Source organism: Lepisosteus platostomus, chromosome 6 (genome assembly GCF_059453375.1).
Source record: "Lepisosteus platostomus isolate fLepPlt1 chromosome 6, fLepPlt1.hap1, whole genome shotgun sequence".
NCBI classification, from domain to species: Eukaryota; Metazoa; Chordata; class Actinopteri; order Semionotiformes; family Lepisosteidae; genus Lepisosteus; species Lepisosteus platostomus.
In genome coordinates, this window is record NC_142616.1 from 27,010,346 (window position 1) to 27,033,636 (window position 23,291).

The 23,291-nt window shown below is 37.3% G+C and overlaps 1 protein-coding gene across 1 annotated transcript in view; it reads left to right on the forward strand.

Annotated features, from left to right (window-relative positions):
* Window positions 1–23,291, forward strand: part of adam12b (ADAM metallopeptidase domain 12b) — a 94,088-nt gene that overhangs the window by 31,572 nt on the left and 39,225 nt on the right. Inside the window, exons 4-5 of the mRNA XM_088635102.1 lie at window positions 17,188–17,266; window positions 22,169–22,245. Coding sequence (XP_088491228.1) covers window positions 17,188–17,266; window positions 22,169–22,245 — 156 coding nt within the window. The remainder of the gene's footprint in view (window positions 1–17,187; window positions 17,267–22,168; window positions 22,246–23,291) is intronic.

Below are 23,291 nucleotides of genomic sequence, written 5' to 3' on the forward strand. Positions count from 1 at the left end.
GCCATGTCTCCAGTGTGACACTGTGGAGTTCACAATGTGTAAAGGGTGAGCAGCTAATTAGTGAACATGTAAGAGAAGATCAATACCCATCCCTGGGAACTTCTGTTCAGCAAGCTTAATTGATCAGGAATTAAAGTTCCCTAGATGCAGGGGTACGAAAAGAAAAATAATGATCCAGTTTCATTGGAAATTTGAAAGTATACTGTATAGAAAGGCCATGAAGGTATTTCTTAAGTTTATTTTTTACGCTGTGTTGTCATAACCTTGGTTAGGGCATCTGACACTACCTGGTGTGAAACAGATAGTTTTTTTCCTTATCTGCCATGTTCAAGCTGAAAGCTCACTCATCTTATTTTCAGAATCTAATCATTTTGTGTAAGAGCCGTTTCTGTTCATTGCCTTGTTTTCTTGGCATTGGAACAATTTAACACAACAGCATCACCTAGGTCTCATGTTAAATGGTGTAAGGAATGATGGATTTTGTGATCTAATCTCCATTTGGATTACTGATTCTGAATCTAATAATTGTGGACTGAACAAGGATATATTTGGCACACAGTGTTTTTATTTGGTCGACTTAGTTTCACCTGAGAGGATTCCTTTCCTCCTTTTCAAGGATATTGGACCCCTGTTAGCACTATAGGTGCCATTTATCGTCTGCTGTCAGAACTCAGGAAGCATGACCACCAACTCAAAGTTGTTGTAAAAACATCAGCAAAATCCCAACCGTTTGTGTGGTTTATGTGTGTGTGTGAGAAACTATGAGGAAAAGGATGTTTGGGAGAAATAAAATGGAAACAAATCACCAATATGGAAACAATCTTTTTTGAAAAAAAATCTTTTTTTACAAAAACATACAAAACTTGCACTTAATTGTTTGTTTTCCCTCAGGAGACATAACACGAAAGGAGTCTTGCAGAACAAGGAAGGCGTGCCAGATTTTAGGCAAAGGTTGAATTAATTGGAAGGATGCTAACGTACTGACAGTACATTTAAGCACATGTTTATTATTTTTTAAGAATAATAATCTGGTTTATTGCTTGCAGGTCCCAAGTCACTCATTAGCTGCAGTATGAAGTTGTAATGAATATAAATATACAGTAAGGGATTCTGGGCCAACACATGTAAACCTCTGGAGTTTGTTTAAACAGAAAGCCTCAGAGCTTTTTGTATGATGTCTTATTGTGTTAATGTAAACTCAAGAATTACAAGTTTTAAGAACCAAATTCTTTTTCCCCAGACACATGTAAGTTCGGAAGTCAGCTGTAATCAAAGAATACATACTGTACATACCAGGAATTACATTTTCTTATCTCTTGCACTATGACATAAAGTATGTATGCCAAAAGACCAGGTTGAATTTGCTCAGCGTTTCCATACTGCTGAGTGTGATGGGTGTTGTTTGGAGAATCTCTGAAATGGGATTGTTAATGAGGACTGAATGGTAGTTAATGTGGAAAATTTTAATATGAAACTTGGAAACCTGCAATAGTTAATAAGAAGATTTCCTATTTGTTTAAAAAATAAAGTGATTCTTGCCTCTGTAGGAAAGGAGGGATTTGCACAGTTGAAAGAATGTGAAGCTTTCATTGAGATCAGGGCTTTTTTATGCTGTAGGATACTATGGTGTAATGACAGATGAAATGTACATATCCCTTGGGCAAACATGAAGTCCCTTTGTAAGACATGAAGTGCTTTTGTTAAATTGGAAAACAAAGCCAAACAAATAAACTTCTATAGAAGGGGTCTAGCTCCCAGATGGCCAATGTTTGCAGGTACCTACAGTAGGTCTCTTCAAAGCATCAGAAGAAGAGCTGAAAGACAATTAAGAATTGGTCCAACTAAGCCAATAGCAAAAGCTGATTTAGCTCACAAAGAGCTGAGCTGGACTGAAAATTTGATGCACTGGCATTCTAAGACTCGAATTGGAGCAAAAGAAAACTCCAGCTCATGGTGAACCGGCTTTAGAAACTGGGATCTTTTCCTTGTCTACTCTCTAATGTTACAACAACACAGCATACAGACTACTACTACTAATAATAAACACCACTATCAGATGAATGAAGATTGTGAGGTGCGGAGTAGGAAGATAACAAGTCAGACAGGTTCCGAGATGCCAAGCCATGTAGAGCCTTATAGGTGAGCATGGGAATTTTGAAGAGGACTACAAACCTGATAGAAAGCCAGTGCAAGGACTCCAAGACAGGAGTTAAATGATCATTTGCATGAGAACTGGTTAGGATTCTGGCTGCTGAATTCTGAACATATTGGAGTTGTTGGAGTTTGTTCAGTATAGCTTTAGATACCCCAGTGAGTAGAACTGAGCTGGCATTTGCTAAGAACGAGAAACTTGGAAAACAGTAAACAATGTATTATTATTTTCATTTTTCGTTGCTCTAGCTCTGAAACCTGATAAAATGTTTATTATAATGGCTTGATAAGTATTAACATATGTGTAAGGAAACAAAGCTGATACAAAAATCTGTCTTTAAATTATTGAAAGAAGAATATATTAAAAGAGTCTTTGATTTGTTACATGTGAGTTGTAATGTTTTCCGTTGCCATGGGATAAGTGATATCATCATACTTAAGATTAAAGAGGCTTCACAATATGACATCACACACTTGGTCCAGCATCTAAAATATATTTCTGTTCTGGGCTTTGTTATATGACATTTTTTTCGACTAGCTGAAAGCCAGAAATGCAAAATAGGCCCTCTTTTAACTGTACATTAATATTATGCCAATGTCTGACACCATTCATCAATTAGTGCAATCCAGATTTTTCATCATATATATAACACCTGTCCTGTAAACTAAACAGCAGTAAAACAGAATTGTGGTACAGCTATTGCATTTGTGTGTAGACACGGAGGTTTACAGAAACCTTGCATGTTATGAAACACTGCTTAATACTTCATACAACATCTGTTGTGCTTTATTTTAAAATGTAAAAATCTCTCACTGATGGACTTTGTGCAGGGATAAAACAGAAGTCTGTAAAAGACTTTATTGGCACACTTTTAAAATGTAACTCTTTCTTCTTGTTAAACTGTGTTCTGAACGGTTCTTATAATGTGTTCTGGACCAATAAAATGCATTTCCAAGGCCAATGTTCTTTTACAGTACTCCAGGGAAATCTCTGTCCTTGCAGATATTGTGCTGAGAATGCACTTATCTACAGTGGTCTGCATGAAACCCACTGTAACAGGCCTTGCTCATAGGCAGAATTGCAGTGTGGAGACAGGCATTGGTAAGGTCTGCTTTCAAGAGAACTGCAAGAATGTATATTTCAGTAATGCAAAATAATCAGGTCTGCTTTCCAGAGCACACTGGTCTTGCACAAGGATGGTTAGTCAACATTTCCAGGCCACAGCACAAATTTCTCCTAGTAGACTAAACCCCTAATGTCAACCCAGCCTAGCATCACATTCCAAAATCTGGGCGGGTGTATTTTCTTTTCTGTTTAAGTTTTTTTCTTGCTTTCTCTGAAGTTAAATGTGCGGGGAAGGCTATCTTGGGGAGCAGACAGCACACTAACAGTACTGTCTCACTGTGGCCTCAAATGAGCAGCCCAGCTTCTTCACTAGTTCTGTTCCAGATCAGAATGAGACTAGGGCAACAAGTGGGGAAGAGTGTCTAAAATGAAAAACATAATTATTATAACGTCACTTAGTTTTCCTTTTTTATACCCTGAATTTCTTCCCAACAAGTGTTTTTGAAAATCCCAGTGTACAAAATTCTGATACATAAACAAGCTAAGTCAGCAGAGGAGGTGCTCTGCAGTTTCAACTGAGGGTGTGGATGGTTTATTAGTATTCAAACTGATACGCCCTGATCAATAAAAATGTGTTTCTTTTTTAGACCCCCCCTTCTTTGACATTAACATTTCCTTCTGGTGCGGTGAACAGTTATATTCTGACAACTCTAACAGTTTTTTTAAAACTGTGATGATTATAAAACTTTGTAGAAACATTTAGGGACCCCTAATGTTACTAGAGTGGACAAAAAATGAAAATAAAATCAAGAAGAAAACTGTCCGATGTTTGAACGATAGAAAATTCCAGCATCACGACAGAGATGTCACAAGAGATTGTAGCTCCCTGAGTGAAAGGATTTCTTTGACAGTACAGAGCAGACACACTAAGTTCCTGAGGCTGCCAGCTCTAAGAGCCCCTTTCCGCTATGCATTGAGAGGGCTTTCCAAACTAAATACTTAAAGCAGAAGCTAAACAAACTCTGCAAAGGAGGAATCGTGTCTGGATTTTCTTCTTTTCCATTGCTTTTGAATACTTTCCATAGACCGAGTAACCCAGATGGCAAGTGCTTGAGTCAAAACACGGCTGTCTGGACCCCTCTGAAGCCCTGACTCAGATGCAAATTCCTTGCAGAGAGTACAGGGGGAGTTGGCGTACAGGGCATTGGCATTAATGACTGACCTATCCTTTCAGGCTTCCTTGGCTCTCTGATTTTCACATTCAGGAATTTCATCAGGAGGACTCCCTCTGGTTATTCTACAGATGACTTGATGTCTATCACTCTTTTCTCCCCTCTTTTCTTCAATTTCTCAGAAATCATTTTTATTTTGTCACCTCTCGCCTATCTAAAGTTGGTATTCCTGATCTTATTTCATTTGTGATAAAGGGCATCATGTTGTAATGTACCAAAGACAAATTGTTTAAAGAAATGCACAGGATTTGGAAAGAAATCTTATGCCTTATTATAGTGTAGTGCTGAGGACTCACTACAGCATCTGGGATATTCCTTGTATTTTCCGATGGTGGCCTGTCTGAGTTCAACAGTAAACCATGTCCTCATTAGCAGAATGATTCTTTTTCTTGATCAGAGTCATGGTTAGATCCTGTCCCAGAAGCATAGTGTGTAAAATAGGACCTATATGGGACTCAAGTCCATTCTGTTGTACATACACACAGATAATATAGAGATACCAATTAACTTGGCCAGAATGTCTTTGTAAACCAGAGCACACGGAGAAGACTCACATGAGCATGAATATGGAACCCTTTTTATCTTGATACATTTATTGTTTGTATTTGGCACTGTTATTTCACCCTCAGATAAGAGGATACACTTAAGATGCCTTTGGCTACATAAAACAGATTTCCAGAGTAGACAGAAAACACACAAAGAAATACATTCCCACAAAGTCATGTTAGGATAAGTACCTAATGTTGATGTCTGGCTCTTGTTCTTTTTTTACTTACAGATTGCTATACCTCTGTTTTGTTCTTGTGTGTTAAAGGATAAAAATGTACCCCACAAAACAGAATTTCATTGCGTCATGCTGAAGTGTTCAGTCATGTGCTTTTTAATTTCCTGTTGCAGAACAGTTGAAGATCTGCTTCAGAAATTGCTTGAAAATGCATAATATTGAGCAAATATCGTGATTATCATGAAAAGACATCTTGTCAACTTGGATGTCTACAACTGATACCCCTTCAATTTTGGATTTTTTAAAATGATTTATACAGTATCTGTTAAAAAATTATAAATCCTTTTTTCCATGGTTGCAGCTATGTAGTAATTATGTTTCTACATATTTGTGCCAAGACAATTGTTTATCAGCAGCGAATATGGGAGTTTTGTTTATGATTGATGTTTATAATGTTGTTTTTCACAGAATTTCACCTGACTTAGAAGTCAGTTGAATACATTCACTGCTTCTCCACTGCTCTCCATTGGTATAATGTATGTACTTAATGATCAGACAAAAATCTTACAACATCAGAACCATAAAAAAGTATGTATTGTGCCATATCTTGCTCAACAGGAAAAGTGTTTTTATCTCAACTGAAGTGTGCCGTCTCGGCTCAACTTAGAATGCTTAATTAACCAAAATTGACCAAGTTGATTGCCAGTAAATTAACAGCAATTTGCAATTTTGCTGTTCTTAGTTTGCCTAGAGAAAGGCTTAATAATGAAAACGCTGAGTTCAGCTCCACCATAGCAGAATAAAATGTGTTTCATGTTTAAACATGGCACTATTACTGAAACTGAAAAGCAGCTAAAATAACTCAGTTTTGGCTTTAGTTTTTTGTTAGAGATTCCCATGGCTTTCTCTCCAATATACTGTATGGGTCATAAGCAGATCTACAATATTTTTAGAGCTGGGAAAGAGAGCAGCTCAGGGATATTCTGCCTTGGATTGTATTTTACTGCATTTTACTGTCCTGGCATAGGTGTTGTCTCGGCTTCTCAGTTTCCCATATGCAGTAGAGTGATACAGTACTAAGAATCAGTGTCTTGGTAGCTGTGCAGCACAGTGTCTATTATGCTGTGCATGAATACTACACCTAATTGGAATCTGTCATTTTTAGCCAAAATCCTATTAGATTTTCTTTTTCTACAGTATATAGTATGTAGCAAAGCATTTTGTTCTTTGGTCCAATCCTGTTTTAATCTTTACTAAAATATATAGATTTTGAGATCCCTTATGAGAGGCTGTAGTTCTATTTATCTGTTGCAAAGGTCCATTTAAAAACAAAGAGTACTGATGCACAAGTAAACATTTGTCTAATGTTTGACATCAATAGCTTGTTGGTTACATACATAATGTTATTTGCATTAAATAGTGAGTATATACAGTAGTTTTGGTGATTGTCTGAGTAGTATTGTTCCATGAGTTAAGACACTGAGCCCATTAGTCATTATAAGTCATCAAAACATCATGTACTCAGGATTTGTGTCTGAGATAAAAAAGCTAGATTGAGATGCAATCTGCATAAACAACCATTTAAAAAGACTGTGATTTAAATTAATGTGAGAATAGTGAAAGATATGCCTAAGCCCTGCCTGAGTAATAAACATTTCCTGGTTGCTATTGGCATGAAAGACAGCCTCTTGAAAACCGGCTCTGTGAGACCACGTTCTGGGAGGCAGAGGTTCGCCTCACTGGTCTGGGACCGTAGCATCTATCTGATTCATCTATCTAATTATTTTCAGACTGTAGTGGAAACAAAACAAAAGGTTCCAGGAAGAAATAATCCATGCATTAGAGCAATGATTGTAGCTCACTGTCTGCATGAAAATGATGGCTCAGACGCAATTCAGAGGAGAATGATGGCTGAGAGACAAAATAATTCTGTGGCCCAGAGAATATCTGAGGTAGTGACATAGAGAGAGGTGGTCTTTAATTTGTTTTCCACGGAAGTCAGTCTGTGAGTGAAATGCTGAATGTTACATGACATAGTGCTTGTGCCAAAGGTTTTTCCAATCCTGCCAGCCAGTCAAGAAGTGTACATTTTCAAGCAGGACAATGGAAGACCACACGGTGCTAGGATTACCATGGCCCATCTTTGAGAAACCAGTTTTGAGGTTTTGCTATGTCCAGTTTTTTCTCCTACCTTATGTCCAATAGAACAACTGTGAAACCAACTCACCCCTGCCATCAACAGGAGACAACTGAGAGTTGCTGGCTGCAGCTGCTCAGGAAGAGTGGGGAAACACCCCTAGGCAGTCTGTGGAGATGTTGATCAGGTCTCTACATCAATAGGTTAATATTCAGTGATGTCATACCATACTCACAATGTAATGTTTTCCTTATGGAGTTTATTACAAAAGTTTGGGAGGGACGACAATAACCAAGTTCAATCAGACTCAACTGTCAGTAATTGGCAATCGCTCCTGACAATCCATTCCTCTCCCAAACGCTATAAATACCTATGAGATCCCTATCTCTCGCTCTTGCATGAGCCTCGCTGTCTCGTGTGTGTCCTTGCATAGACAGTACTATAACGCTGCCTACACCATACAATCAGTATTCCCGTTTGCTGCTCTGATGCACGGTAGATCTCAGGAAGAGATCCAGGAACCACAGTTTTCCTTGTTTTCCGTGTACCAGCTAGCCATTGATCTGATTCTTCGTTGCTTTTCAACATCAGCCAGCTTCATCTGCAGGTCATGCCTTTCCCAAGACCGAGAACCGCCATTGTCAACCCGTCCTTTCGAAAACACATAGTGATCGACTTTCCAGTTACTTCTCCTGTTTTTTTTTCAGTGGGCTGCTCTCGGCAAACGCACATTCGCCACCACGTTCGCAAATTTCCCATTCAAAACCTTTCCTCCCATTATCACCTGGACAGTAGCACAACGTCACTAAACTATGTTTTAAAAGCTTTCGTTCAGGACGTACATCTAGGAAAATTACTAATTTTCCTATCAAAGATATACGTAATGTATCCCGCACTCCCAGTAAACTTCTGCATCTCCCGACGACGTAATTTGCACACTACACTGGTGCAAACGCTGAGCTGCCATTGCAGCCGACCTGCTGAATAGACCCGTCCATAGACCCGTGCTCTGGATTTTAAATAAAATGCTGCTTATTTTGCATTCACAACCCGCACTACTAACGTTAGTTGCATTCATTCTCTATGCGTGGATTACAAGCAGAGAAGAGAAAAGTGCAACAAACTTGCATTTCCCCCAGCTTCCTGCAACCTATTTAACGGTAAAGCAAAAAAAAAGCTTTGAACTTCAGAGAGAGTAAAAAAATAACCATGGCTTCTGCTCAGTTCATAGCAGGATGGAACCTCTGAGCCACCCTCACTGCAATCCCACAACCATAGGACCCAGTCAGCAGTTGTCTCGTGTCCCTATCCCCTGCATTCAGTTTAGCCCCAGGTTCATTCCTCCTGTCTCCGCTGCTACTGCAGCCATCTCCCTGGCCCCAGGTCTGTCCAGCGTCCTACCTCCGGCCCAGCCAGTAGTTGTCCTGTCTCATGTCCCCATTCCCCACGTTCAATTCAGCCCCGGGTTTCTGTCTCCGCTGCTACTGCGGCCATCACCTCGGACCCGGGCCTGTCTCATTTGTGTTTCTGTCCAATTCAGCCCTTATGTCTTGTGTCCTCGTCTCGTTGTGTCTTGATCCCCGGTGTCCAGTTTGGCCTCAGGTCCATCCCTCTCGTTCTCTGCTGCTACCAAAGCTTGATATTCATACAGGTAAGTCCTACTTTTGTCTCTATCCCCGCCATCTAATTCGGCCCTGGGTTCATTCCTCTCATTCTGCGCTTCTACTGATGCCAACTTCTCCGCTCCAGTTCTGCTCTCGCTTCACGTTTCAAGCCACACCTGCTTCTGGGTCAGTCCAGCATCTTCTCAGTTACAGTACTACAGGGCCGACCCATACTCAAACAATTAGCTGCCTGGAGGGGGGGTATCCATTTGGGACGGGACCCCCAGAGGTTTATTTCCTCCCTATGGGAGTTTTTGTTTTCCTCTCCACAGTGCCCAAATGGATTTGTTGAGTGGTTAACAGCGCTTTCAGTTCCATTCCAGAATCCGAGCTGTTAGTGCCTTATACTTAATTCTGCCTTGGATACCAAGAGGTTACACGCCAACAGGCTTATATGCCTAAGCATTACACACTCAGCCCATTTGCCCAGGAGACTGCTTTTGGGGGTACAATTGGAAACTTGGTCCATTTCCATTCGGATAACACTGGCATTTTTAGTCAACTTAATAATACCAGTGACTTCCTTTCCCATTTACAAAGTTCTAGTAAATCTGGAGTTATTGCAAACGTTTCTTACAACTCAAGGCTGCCTCCTTGCTGCTCATGCGTACTTATTTTAATAAGTTACTCGTCTAATACTTCGGAAGCCTTCCTTCTTTACATACAGTAACCCTAAACAAACACTCCCCCAGCTGTTATCCAACGTCTGCGATGACCCAAAGTTCACACCATCAATTCTTCCCACCTCCTCCATGCTTGGTGGTTTGGGGTCCCATTCGGTTCTTTTGGGGGTCCTGGTCTGCTTGTCCTATGGCCAGGAGGTCAGCCCTCAGCCAAGCGGGTTAAGCCACAATTTTGCTCCCTGACACTTTCATCTTGGGTGCTGTCATTCCTAGTGAATTGACAGTGACCACATTTTGTGCTGAAATGATTTTTGACTTGTATTTCTGTTCACATTTTCTTTGATTTTGTGTGGCAGATATGTTAAATATGTGATTAAAAGCATTATATTATAGTGTTGCAGTTCTTTTGCTTTTCAGTAAATGTTGATAAAGCAAATATCACAGTTAAAGTAGTTTGATAAAATATGTAGGGGACTGGATACTTCCATATATGTTTAGTAACTTTAGAGCATGTATGTTCCTAACCCATTTTGCGTTTTCTTTTTGCAAAGAAAATGAAACAGTACCCATACTTGCAACATGCATCAGATGCATGTCTAACAGTCCAATTATCTTGGTTTGGTGGGTTTGTCTGAGAGTTTTACCTTTTCCAGAGAGCCCTTACACTGTGATCTGCACAGGAATATCTTCATCAGTGCTGCAAATCAATACATCCTTCCTCGCAACAATGGTTCCACGAGAAATTATTTGCTTGTCATTGCTGTTAATTAATTTGTGAACTCGACCACTGCCCTTATTACCATCAGCAAAGGTTGCGTAAATCTGCCAGACTAAAATCCCGGGAAGAAGTACTATATCTTGTTGCACAGACGAAACTGAAGAGTTGGATGTGTTCATGTTTTTTTTCAAGACCTAAACTCAGGATTCCCAGAGTTGTCCTTAAAAAAACTGGCCCAGTTTCAGTGCAGCTGACTGCACACTGTCTCTGAGCCAGGAACTGGAAAATGTTGTTTCAGCTTTGAGGATTTTTTTTCCTTGGCATCGTGTGCTCTAACAATCAAGTGAAAGCTAGTCCAAAGCCATAGGGATGTAAAGCTGTATGTAAATCAATTTTGGATGCAAAGCCTTATGCAAATAATATTAGGCACATCTATCCATTTGTTATTCTTTTTCTATTTCTTCTTTCGTTCTGTGCTTCGCAGTATTTTACATAATGACTACATTTATTATATGCTCCGTGAGTGTTTTTGCTTGGGAATTGAAGCCTAATAATATTTTCTGGATAATGAAGCAGTTGGGATGCATGTTCCCATGGAAGCCACAGATGGAAATGAATTGCGCTCTCTGCAGCAGAGTAATTAAAATTGCACTCACATTTTCCAAGCTTTAATGGGATTCTGTCCTTTTAATCTGCTTGTATACTCTGTACACAATATGTGATTATTGGATTTGGATAGAACCAAAACTGAATTTTAAGGCAGATTATAAATTTGTCTTTTAGCTCCTGGAATTAATGGAGATGTTTAAAAGGTTATTTCAATTAATGGAAGTGTCAATGCAAGTGCTTAATTCTTTCATATTGCTATTATCATAGAGATATCAGACCAATCATTTCAAGTACTGACTTTCACCAAGTGTTTTAAGAATGACCCGAACACATAATCAAAATGTTGGTTTTTAATGTAGTTTAACTCAACAGGAATGCACTCTTTAAATGATGATATATTTACAGTCCTTATTGAGTATACCCAAAACAGCAATGTCAAAATATTTCACAGTGGTTTGTTTTTTATTTATGCCTTGTCCTTGTTTATTTTATCTGGATGTTGCAAAAAAATACATAAAATCTCAAGCACCGTGCTGTCAACACATTGTGGACTGAAGAGCGCAGTCAGCATGTTTGTATAAATGTCTCCTCGATCAGTGTTCTCTGGAGTTCAACATTCGGATCAAAAAGTACTCTAATGAGGATAGTAACAGAGATGTATTGGCTTTACAGTATATTTATTTTATTCAAAACCTGGGAAAACGATCTGGATGTATTTTCCTGGGATTGTGTTTGTGGAGTCATGATTTGCTGTGATCTTATACTGATTCAAAACCATGTGTGTTTACAGGAGAAATGCTTGCTTACAAATATATATTAAAAAATTGCAAACAGATGTTTGTGCATGGTGTGTGGTGTGGTGGCTGATAACTGAATCACAGAACTATAAGACTAGACTGTTTTTTAATATTTCATTGGTGAACTAAACTTTCAACAGCAGCTGATATCCACCTTAAAATGGGTTGTATGCATTGATCAATAGCACTGCCTATTAGAGTATTTCACTGTCGAGTAAACAAGTTAACATTAAGTAGGGATTTGTCCCTTAAAGTCATTCTTTTTCTGAAATCTACCCCATTGAATTTTAGAGGAAGTTACTTTACAGCTTGAGTGCAGAGAGTAGAAAAGACTAGTAACAGAAATGAGTAGACTAGAAACGTAGGGTCTGTTTCTCCAATGTGGTTTTGTTTGCTTGTCAATAGAAGGAGGAATTATTGTAGAGTATGGTTTTGACTATTTAAGACATTGCTAGTAGGCTATAATTTATCACCTGAAAACTGTGATTTACTTGACAGTTTGCTCATACAGTATTATCAATGAAACAAACAAAAGTATGTGAAAGGATGGGAAGAATGGATTTTTTGGGAAGAATGGAATATCGATACACTATGATTATTAGTAGACAGGTAACATAAACATTTGATTCAATGTGTAGGGAATAATACTTCTGCTGAGGATTGGAGGCTATGTTTTTACAGGATCTTCTAGTAAACAATTGCATGACGTAAAAGTAAAATAGTAGCCCAGGCGTATCCTTATGTAACAAATGTGGATGAAGTTTATACTGTACATAAAGTATAAAGTATAAAAGGTAAGTAATCTGAAAGAAAAATGATTATTGTACTTATGGTTTGGAGAAACATTGTCTTAAAAACATTTAATTAAAAGAAAAGCTAAAGCAGCTTTCGGTTACCTACAGAAGCATCTTTAATTAATTGATAATTGGAATCCTGAGCAAGATCCACTGTGCATCCAACAATCTTGACCTGCTGCAGTAAACAATTAACTTTCTAGCTTTTGATTATGCACAAAGGCCCTATTTTAATTAAAATGAATTGAATGAAAAGAAAAGGGTCCAGGCTTAAATTGGAGCAGAAATCTATAAAAACCACCACTGCAAAAGCAAAAAATATCCACAGCAAAGTGTACTTAGAATTTAGCATTTTTAAATTCATGACGTACGCTATGTTCTTCAATGAGAAAAATAATGCATTCGGAGTTTATGACCTACAAGTGCTCTTTTCAATTTGTAACATCAAAGAAGTTTTCTAATGTCTAATGTTCTTGCTGCAATTCAGATTCCATTATTTTTTAATCGCTGCACTAAGCTGGTTTCTAAGGAATCTAAGAACTCTAATTATTCTTATGATGAAACCACATTGTTACACATAGGATTCAGAGTAAGCTTTCAATCCAAAATGATTGTTTATTCAAATCCTACAAGGTTCGACTCATACAGTATTTCAGTGTGACCTTGAAGTTATCTGAGATGTTAATATATATTATTGCTGTTCATCCTATTTGGCAATGTGTATGTAATTGACTTCACTTAAGCAAGGAAGATAAAACAAAGTGCACATTTTGTAACCACAGAAGAAAATTGTTTGGTCAATCAAAAGAATTATTGAATGGTTTTACATTCCTGTTTCAGTAAAGAAAAACACAACAGAGGAGTATGAAATAATTTTCAGTTCTCTCTAAGATAACTATATAAAATATACATACAGTATATATACTGTACAAACTTTTTCCCCTTACAAAGATGTGTAACATCTATAATTATATTTCTCCAACAAATACCAAAACAAAATGACACACACAGCCTTGAAACATCACTCACATTTATTAATGTCCTTTGTGTTCTGTGTTCTGTGGTGCATTTTCACTGTTTCAAAAAATGAGATTTATTTTAGATCTTAAAAAATGTAGGGGTGAACTAAGATTGATTTTAAAAATGTTTCTGCTTTCTTAATTAGTATTGCTCAAATGCATTTATTAATGTCCTTTATAATTTAAAATGACAAAGACAATAAGAACATGAGGCATTCCTATTACTTAAGTCAGTTGCTGCTAATTAAGAAACGATATTTTCAAAAATTACTTTTATAATATTTTTAAGAATAATCTACGCTAATGGAAGTTAAGATGATTATTATCCAGATTAGATAGATTTTCTCTATAAAGAGAAATCCATTTTTAGTGTTTAGCACAACAGATAGAAGTTTGTGATATTCATTTTGAAAACTTATTATGGTTCATCATAATTAATACAGGCTAAACTGAAGCAAAGCACAGTGAAATCTTAGCAAAAGCAGCACAATTGTACAAAACCAGGTTAAACCCATGGTGAAATCTCTGCTCAATTATCATGCTATACAGTATGTCAAAATCATATTACTGTACAGTATATCGAGATGTGCTATTTGGTAAGATATAATATGAACATGGAAATCCATATATGTAATATACTGTATGTAAGGTGAAACTGTAAGAAATCTCCAAAATAATATGCAAATACTATCTTAAGGGACAGACTAAGGGTTGAAAGTTCACCTCAGTTATTCTTTTTGTATTTGTCAAACCAGGATGTTTCCATAATTAAAAAAAATAAAATTTCAATGTTTCCAATTACAGCCAAACAGATATTTAATTTATTACAGCTTCCCAGGAAACGCTTATTCTCCTTTGTTCATCTTGTGTCTGTTATTTATTATCACATTCAATAAACTCGTCTCTTCCCTGTTGTTTCTGAATATAGATTTATTATTGCTTTTCACATTTCTACTCTTTTCTAGGTCACATGGGATTCTTGTAGTTCTTATTGCTATCATCAGTAATAAGATTTGTTCCTTTTAGTATTAGTGTCTAATTGGATGCATTGATCAATACAAGTGCTCTGTTGAGAGTAAAGGAGCTTCAGTTGTTGCTAACCATGTTCCTCTCCATAGAATGAATTTGCATTCTTTTGTATTGGAAGGTGTCTTCAGACAGACATTCAACTGTTGTGCATTTCCTACTGTTAGAGCATGTTTTTAGGTTCTGTATTCTGATCAGTTTCAGATTCTGTTCTGTTCTAGTGTTATTTGTGATTTTGTTATTTGTAAATAGAGATGTATTCTCAGTTAACCTGTTATTATACTGTATATACCAGGATATATAATTTGGCTGATTTCCTATCACACATATTGGAGTATCCATTGCAAAGTACATGTCTTATTCATTGAAAGCCTTATCGAACATTGGTTCTCCAGAAAAAAAAAACAACTGAATTAAGCACTGCGTGTCTGAGGGAGTTTACAGCTGTTCCTGTACTGTATTTCTGTGCCAACAGCTCCTTCAATTAAGATATTGCAGCAATGAAGAACAGTAAGAACTTTTTTGGATCTAGTACATTATTCTGTGTTTTGTTATTGAAGTCTTGGTTATTTCCAGTAGTTTCATTTATTTCAAAGGAGAGAAAAAGGGAGCATTATACCCCATGCTGGCAAAGTGTATATACTGTACAAACCACCCAACAAAAATGAAAACCCTGCACAATGCAGTCCTGGCTTTGAGGCCCTGCTCAATGAGGTCAGTAAGATGATACAGCAGAACTGAAGGGTGTTCCCTAGCTGCCCTGCATGCGCTTTTCATGAATTGTCACTCACGGGACATCTGCTTAAGCCCTGCACAAACACACAATTAAATCACTGGGTCTCCTGCTGAGAGTGAGCTCATATCATCCCAGGACATACCCCTGTTTTTCTCGTCTGTCTTTTCCACTGTCATACCCCTGATATTCACTTTCCCACTCATCTCCAGAAACACTGGCATTGCTGGAAAGCCAAAAATGACCTTTGCAGTTTTGCATGATGAGGACAAGCCTTATCTGACACACCACTGATGAATGTTATAGCTGTTATTTGAAGATGATTATAATGCTCTCTAGCACATGTACAGGACATACAAAAACACAAAACAGCCCTTGTAGGCAATAGCCTGCGTACTGTATTCTTGACTCAGGTTTCATCTGTAATAATCATAATAGGCTTCAGCTTACTTATCTTGGACAATACCTTTACATCCACCTAAAAAGGGTCAGAAGGACCATCTGTAAGACTGTCAACTCATTTGTTGTTGTTCTTCAAACGACAACAATTTCTGATGCTGACCTTTATTTGGGGAGTGACATTGTAGGAGGGAGGTGTGATAGGCTCATAATATGGGTCACCAACACTCATATCCTTACAAGAGTAGTGAAACTGATTCACCACCATTCTCAATACAACAGTGCTCTAAATAGAAATAATTGTCAGGTCTAACTGGTTTCCTCTTTCACTGAGTTGCTTTACATATTTCGTTGTTATTCTGCTATTTCCACAGCTGTTGATCTGAATTAAGGAAACACCTGTACAACCTATTTGATCTGGCATAATTTTTAAATAATTTTCTTAAATGTAGCTATATGACTGTGTATACTGTGTAATGAAATAAAATGAACAAAGTAGTAGTCACATTCTTATACTATACAGTACCTTACAGCTACAGACAAAAAAAAAGGTCAAGCATAAATTTAGAAATTAAGTGAAATATACCTATTGTTTGGATTGCAAAAATTAAAAAACTATTTTGTATCTCAGATCACTTCAAATAGTTTTTAAAAAGTGTCTTTTTGCCCTTCTCTGTCGTTTCTCTAAAGGTTTCTTGATTTCATAATGTTAAAACCAGAACTGTATACAGTATTCCAGATGTGGTCTAACTAGAGCATTGTACACTTTCTGCATGACCCTTCTTGACTTGTGTTCTACAATCTTTGCTGGATAGCCAAGTTTCACATTTTTGTTGGATTTATGTATTTTACTTTTTCTGATTGTGAACTTTTTAATTTTGTGCTGCCTATGTTGTAGTTTTCTTTTACCTAAATACAAACATAGCGTATTTAGAAGTGAATAGATGGTTTCACTAGGCTATCAAGAAAGTTATATTTTGATACTGTGGATCTCACGTAATTGGGAAAGGTGGGGAGGAACGATTAGAATTCTATACAGGTGGTCATGGAAATATTTATCTTGTATTACTACGATAGTAAGCACTGTTAGTGGAATTACAGGCCAGGTCCCTTGCCACAAGAGAATTCTACATGACACCAGTGACCAGCGTGGCTTTGCTCGGCCCCTGCCAGGACTCAGTCACGGTCACTAGCAGGCCCAGAGCCACATGGCGCCTATCTATAGCCAGTGGAGAATTCCTCTTTACCACAAGACCAGGCCCTCTGCTGCTGCAGAATTGTATACTATCTAGATCGCAGAGGGGGGTGACATCACTTCAGTGCATGAGCCCTGTTACACAAACAATGTCATTTGCAGTCTGTGGTTAACTCAGCTTTGTTTTGTTGTTTTTTGTGACATCACTTCAGTGCATGAGCCCTGTTACACAAACAATGTCATTTGCAGTCTGTGGTTAACTCAGCTTTGTTTTGTTGTTTTTTGTTTTCTGAACTGTAGAGGACTTTTTGCCAGTCACTACACAGAAACACACTACTTGGAGGATGGAACTGCAGTAACTTCCACTGACAATGTAACGGTAAGGTGCACTCCGGTTTTCTTGGGGACATTGCACGACAAAGCTTGGTTTATTTTTTAAGAGGAAAAGCTGGAACCAAGAAGCAAGGAAAAGTAGCATAGCTCCCTATAGTATCCACTTTAAAACCTGCTGGAGACAGGCAACATTTTTCTGTTGATTGAATCTCATGTCCTACTTTTACAGCTTTCTTTAGCTCCTGAACTGTCATTGAGGTGCTTGTAAAACCATGGTTCCATAAAGGAAGCTCAAATCCAGGAAATTAGCATTTTTCTTGCAGAATGCTTACATTTTCACAGTAACCTGGTGAGCAGAGGGAATAAAACATGTCTTTGCAAGAGTCAGCATATACCTTTAGAAAAGGATGAAACAAGCTTTAGAGTTAATGAAAAGTAGGCTTACATCTACAAACTTACTTGCTGTTTATTATAGTATACATCCCAAAATGCTCCTTTTGGATTTGTTTATTTGTGTAGAGTATTTGGGAATGCTCTTATCCGGACTTTTAGTTGTCATTGCAGTGTTTTGTAAATCTGGAAAACTTTCCCAATGTGATGTTTTTAACAAACACAGTGTTCAAAATCCCTATCCACACTCTCTGTGCTTCCCAAATTTTCTTCAGTGGCACACCACAAGCATTGACAAGGGATATACTCAGGGGGTTGCTACTGTACGTCTGTCCTTGAACACTTATTTAAACCAACAGATAAAACCTTAAAGGAGATACAGTCAAAGCTAATGTGTTAAAAGCAAAATAACATTTCTCACAATCCCCTTCATTTCAGTGCCAATGTTGATTTCAGTAAATTACAATAAGTAATATAGTAATCACTGATATTTTCAAATGCATTTTCTGAAATATAGACTTCAACCATGATTTTAAAGTAGGCTAAATGCTTATGAAGACTGCAGCTCATTTACATTGAGCAATGGGCCAGATAAATTCCTTAGACAATGTCAGTTGTATTTTTCTCCATCCAAAGCATATACATCACTTGTTTCATAATTGCGCTCATCTGTCAGCTTCATGACTCCACTGTATGAAATTAATCTCTGTTGTATTCATAATATTAAATGAATAGTTCACACAGTTTTAACATGTAATCCAATCAACACATGCAGACATTCAGCAAGTAAATTAATAAAAATGTGACAGTTCACCAGGCACTGGGACAGTACTAAGGACACCACATAGATTGAAAGTGAACCAAAACACATCGGTTTCATTTAGCAATTAGTATATTATTGTCAATTATCAATTCTTTAGGTCCCTGATCTCTTTAGCTTGTGGAGGGCTAGCGCCTTCTGGTTTTTGTTCCAACTTGAGTAGTCAGTTAAAAAATAACCTAATTATATGCTTAGTTAGGATTTTGTTTTAGGTCTTTTAGAGCTTACAGCTCAAAACATTCACTTAAATGTACAGTACAGTTACCTATAAAATACTCCAGAGTCTGATTAGATGTTGTACCACTATGCAGTTAGTTAAATAATTATATCAGATGTGTAACTGAGAACTGAGGTGGAAGAGAATCCAAAGAGCTCTTGGTCCTCCAAAAACTGAGTTTAAGACCTCTGCTTTAAGGGATATCTGCTGTCAGTGGTCACCACACACCGCTGCCTATACAGCATTGCATTGTCATATTTTCTGGATGGACAGGGGATGCCAAATAATTAAATTTCCTGTTTTTCAAGGTTGTTTGCTTGAGTAAGCTGTGTTTCATTTACATTTCACAGTATGAATGCACACCAATTTTCTGCCATATCTAATCTGGATTTTTAAAACATTTCATTGAAGTTTGACAATTGTGCTTCGCAGTGAATATTTGAGGAACTGAAATATATTTTTTTTACTCACAGCATGTGGGTTCCTTGGCATCTTTTCAATCTCTGCAAATACAGTGTCTCCCCCACTTAAATAACAGGATTCGATATCCAAATTGAAATCACATTGTGGCACATTATGCACACTGCGTGATTTCAAGAAACTTTCACAATTCATAATTAAATAGTACATTTGTTTTCCAAGTCTAAGTTTTACCAAGAAAATGTGCTTAATGAATGAAAAGGAGCCAAATGTAAGAAAATGTCAAGACTTTAACATTTGTTAATGATCTGGGATTATGAAAATAAGTTTAGAAAGTATTTCCAGCGGTGAATCTGAAATTCATTCGTGTGATTGGAGACCACTGTATATAAATTGTAACATAGCATGGAAAGTCTTAAATACATCTCAAATGGAGTTAAATTTGGAGTCACTGCTAATGGATCAAATATTAAATGATGTGGTGCACATTTTGCTTGGTAATGTTATACAGTAGGTGTATGCTTTAATATTAAATGTAAAATATCAAATATAGAGTCATGTTAAATACAAGTTTATGTTTAACCATTCTGGCAACAGGAAAACACTTGTTAGTAAATGTTTTCTTGCACTCTCATTAAGCTTACAAATAGGGCAAATGTGCAAAAGAACAAATAAATGAAGTTGTAAGAGATTACAGTGGCAGTGACAGGCAGAATAAAGAAGGCATGCCATGCTTCCTCCCTAAAAAACTGTTTTAACCACTGCTGGGCGGCTGGCACAGTAGGCAAAGCCTTTCCGAAACGTCTGCTAAACTTCTGTACCTTTGTCTGCTGAGTTTAGCCTCAGCTTCATCTGAGGCCACGGCAGTAAAAATGTTGTGACACACTGAAAATGTTTTACTGAGAATCTACACATTAATGCAGTGCTTTTGACAGATCCAGCCATCTGAGTTAACTTTAATTCAGACTGATTTACAGCAAGTGTTCCTGGTGTCATGGGAGAGAATAAAACCGCTCACCCTCATTACTGTTGACTGGCTTCAAAGCTTAAGAGAAGTGCCTTGGTTATGGACAAGCCAGCATTTATTAGGTATATTAAAATATTGTTAATTTATAGGCTTGTCGGGAAAAGGGACTTAAAATATGTTCAGGAGAAAGGGGTGGGAAGGATCAGGTTTGTGTCAACAATAACATATTATTGGAGCAAATAAGTCATGTCTGTGCTTCAGACTCCTTTAGAGTTTTAATTTGCAAGTTTTATTAGCTTTCCCTAGTGTAAATCACAGCATGCGTCATTTCACATTAGACAACAAAGAAAGCCAAACTGGTGTGAAACTTGGAGAAGAAAAACTTAACACAGCTACTTTTCGTTCCTATTTGAAGTGATTTTTTTTACTAACTACCATAAAGTAAAAATGCAGGACAGCATTGCTACTACAAAAGGTGTACAAGAGAGAAGTTTCTCTTCTGGGTAATCAAACCAATGAAGGCATACTGAATGTATATTGAGTTTCTTGAAGTGCTTGCATTACACAATACTTCAGAATCAGGCACGTGGGAAACAGGAAACATCAGGTACTTAGGAAGGAAAGGCTGTAGCTGATCATTTAAAAATGATTGTAGAGCTCATACTAGTACATACTAGTACTGGTTGAGCACAACCACAAAGTGCTGTGCTTTGGAACATTTTGAGTTAAACTCAAAGACTTCTTGAGACTTTCATAGGTGTTTGAACTGCAGCTGTCAGGTACAGCAAAACATTGCCATGTCCATTTCTTTAAGTATTGAAATTTGGATGCAGAGTAATCTTTATCAAGGGGAGTTTGACTTGTATTTATTTCAAAGATATAAGCATGCAGTTAGATTGGTTTGACATGATATTGAGAGCTCCAATTTATTTTATTTGTCTGCTTTGCTGACCTAATTAAAGCCATTCAAGAAATGTACTGTACCTGTAAGCACTTTTAACAGCAGGAATAATGTGTTAATAAGCTGCACAGGTTCTGTGTGGCATGTTAGGTTTGTTAGGGTACAGCAGCCCAACTGTTTATGAAGTGAGTGAGTATTCTGAAAACTGGCCTTTGTTGAATTCAGCAATGAATTCCACTGCCGGCTACCACAACTCACTACCTAACAAACAGTTTTTATGTTCTGCATACCCCCACTTACTGTAGTGTATTAACAGATAGACTTAACATAAATGAAACATAAATACTAAAGTAAGCACTTCAATTTTGCTGCAGTGTATACATATTTAATGTAACTAGATCCTTTTTTTGTAACAAGGTCATGATCAAAAGGCTGAAAGACAGATTCTTTCAGTGGAATGTACACATTGCACTTTGGTTTAAAATGCTCTAGAGACTTCTGCTCCTTGCTTGGCCCTGGCATTCATTCTGAGAGCCTGCAGGAGTGTGGCACAGCTGAAAAGTTGTGGAATGAGTAAGCCCATAAAAGAGTGCCCACAGTTTGCAAATAGCAGTGAAACATTTCTTCAGAAAGTTCAATATTGACTTTCAGTATTTTTCTGCTGAGTTGCTGTTTGCACAGTAGTGTGGCTGCAGCTAACACAGTCCGATTACACTTGAAAGAGGCTATGCCAGTCATAACAGGGGAGTTCTGTTATTTCTCAAAACTAGACACTTCCTACTCTGACAAGCTCTCTTTGTCTTCAAATTTTTACTGATTCTGATTTACAGGGGCAGTTAGCTAGGCAGAGATTTATCTGCCTTTCTTCATGGTTGCTTCTTAGTATAATAAAAAGAGCTGGAATCTAAATGGAGTACATGGTTAGATGTACTTGAATCTCCTTCACAGGGCCCTTGAGAGAGGAGATACTCACTGCAATTGATTTAAAAAACAACCAGACACATGCAATTACAATTAAACAGGCAAAGAAGTGCAAGGTTTTGTTAGACGGTCCTGTTTAGGAGCCGTAAGCCAATTGTCAGATATCATCCCTGTGCCAGTCTTTCTTATTTTACTTCTACCGTCTTTAAAATTTATTTTATGAGGAAATTACCTTTTCAGGAAGGCTGCCTTGAAGTATACATTTCAATCGGTGAAAACCAATCAGTCTAATAGGATGCTTCACTCTTCCAGGTTAATTGCTACTATCACGGTGAGGTCCAAGGACGTGCCCATTCTGAAGTGAGCCTCAGCACTTGTTCTGGTCTTAGGTAGGTTGTCCTCAAAATCAGATAAAATTACCATCTACTGTATGTTCTGCGCATGGTGGTAATATCTTCTTGGTCACAAGACCTTGTGGTTCCGTATGTCTGTATTCAAATGGGAATGTTGCCTCTTAAGGGTCTTGATTTTTTCGTTGGTGAAGTTAATTGGCTTTTCAAATGTCATCTTGTAGTACTAAATATATCCATTGCAGTATCTATGAAGTGAATTTGGTGAAAAATACACAAGGATTCCTTTATTCAGGAATAAATCAGGAACAGTCAATCTTTGCTACACTGGCATTCTATTTTCTTGTGTGTGAAATTAAAACTGATTCATTTCCATTAAAATAAATAAGTGAGATATATTTCACTGTAGCCATTTTAGGCATACAGTAACTACAAAGTTATTTTTTGCTCAATCTCCTCTTACTCATGTATAAACACACAGGACTAAAAAGGTCAGATTTAATTTGTAATCCATCAAGAATTACAGACATATAGTTTTAAAAAAATTATAATGTAATCTGTTAAATTGCTGTGTGTGTAATGTAATGGGATACATCTGCTTGTGTTACTTTCATTACATTATTATAAGTTATCATCATATTCATTTATGTTTATCCTTGTTAAACCTAAATTAATGAATAGACACTTGATATATACAGCTTGTTCTTTGCTCTCCTCTGTTACATTTCTTTTTTAAGATTTAATACTGGTAGCAGGCAGTCTCAAGACAGTTATAAAAATGTTAACAATTAAGGATCCAAACAATTTATGGAGTTGGGACAGTGGAGGTAGGGAGGTGGTTAGGGAGATCTTTTTAATAATCCATCACAGAGGTACAACCTTTGAGTGGATGAAGTCAAATGATCGGACACATATACAGGACATGCACAGGGAGTCTGAAAGTCTAAAGGCTGTAAACTGTGTAGAATTAGAATATAGAGAAGCCTTATTGTGTTTCTCTATATGGTTGTTTTCTCAAAAGTAATCCCAATTATAACATTTCCAAAAATCCTTACAAATTTGTAAGTTGCTGTGAAGTATTTATG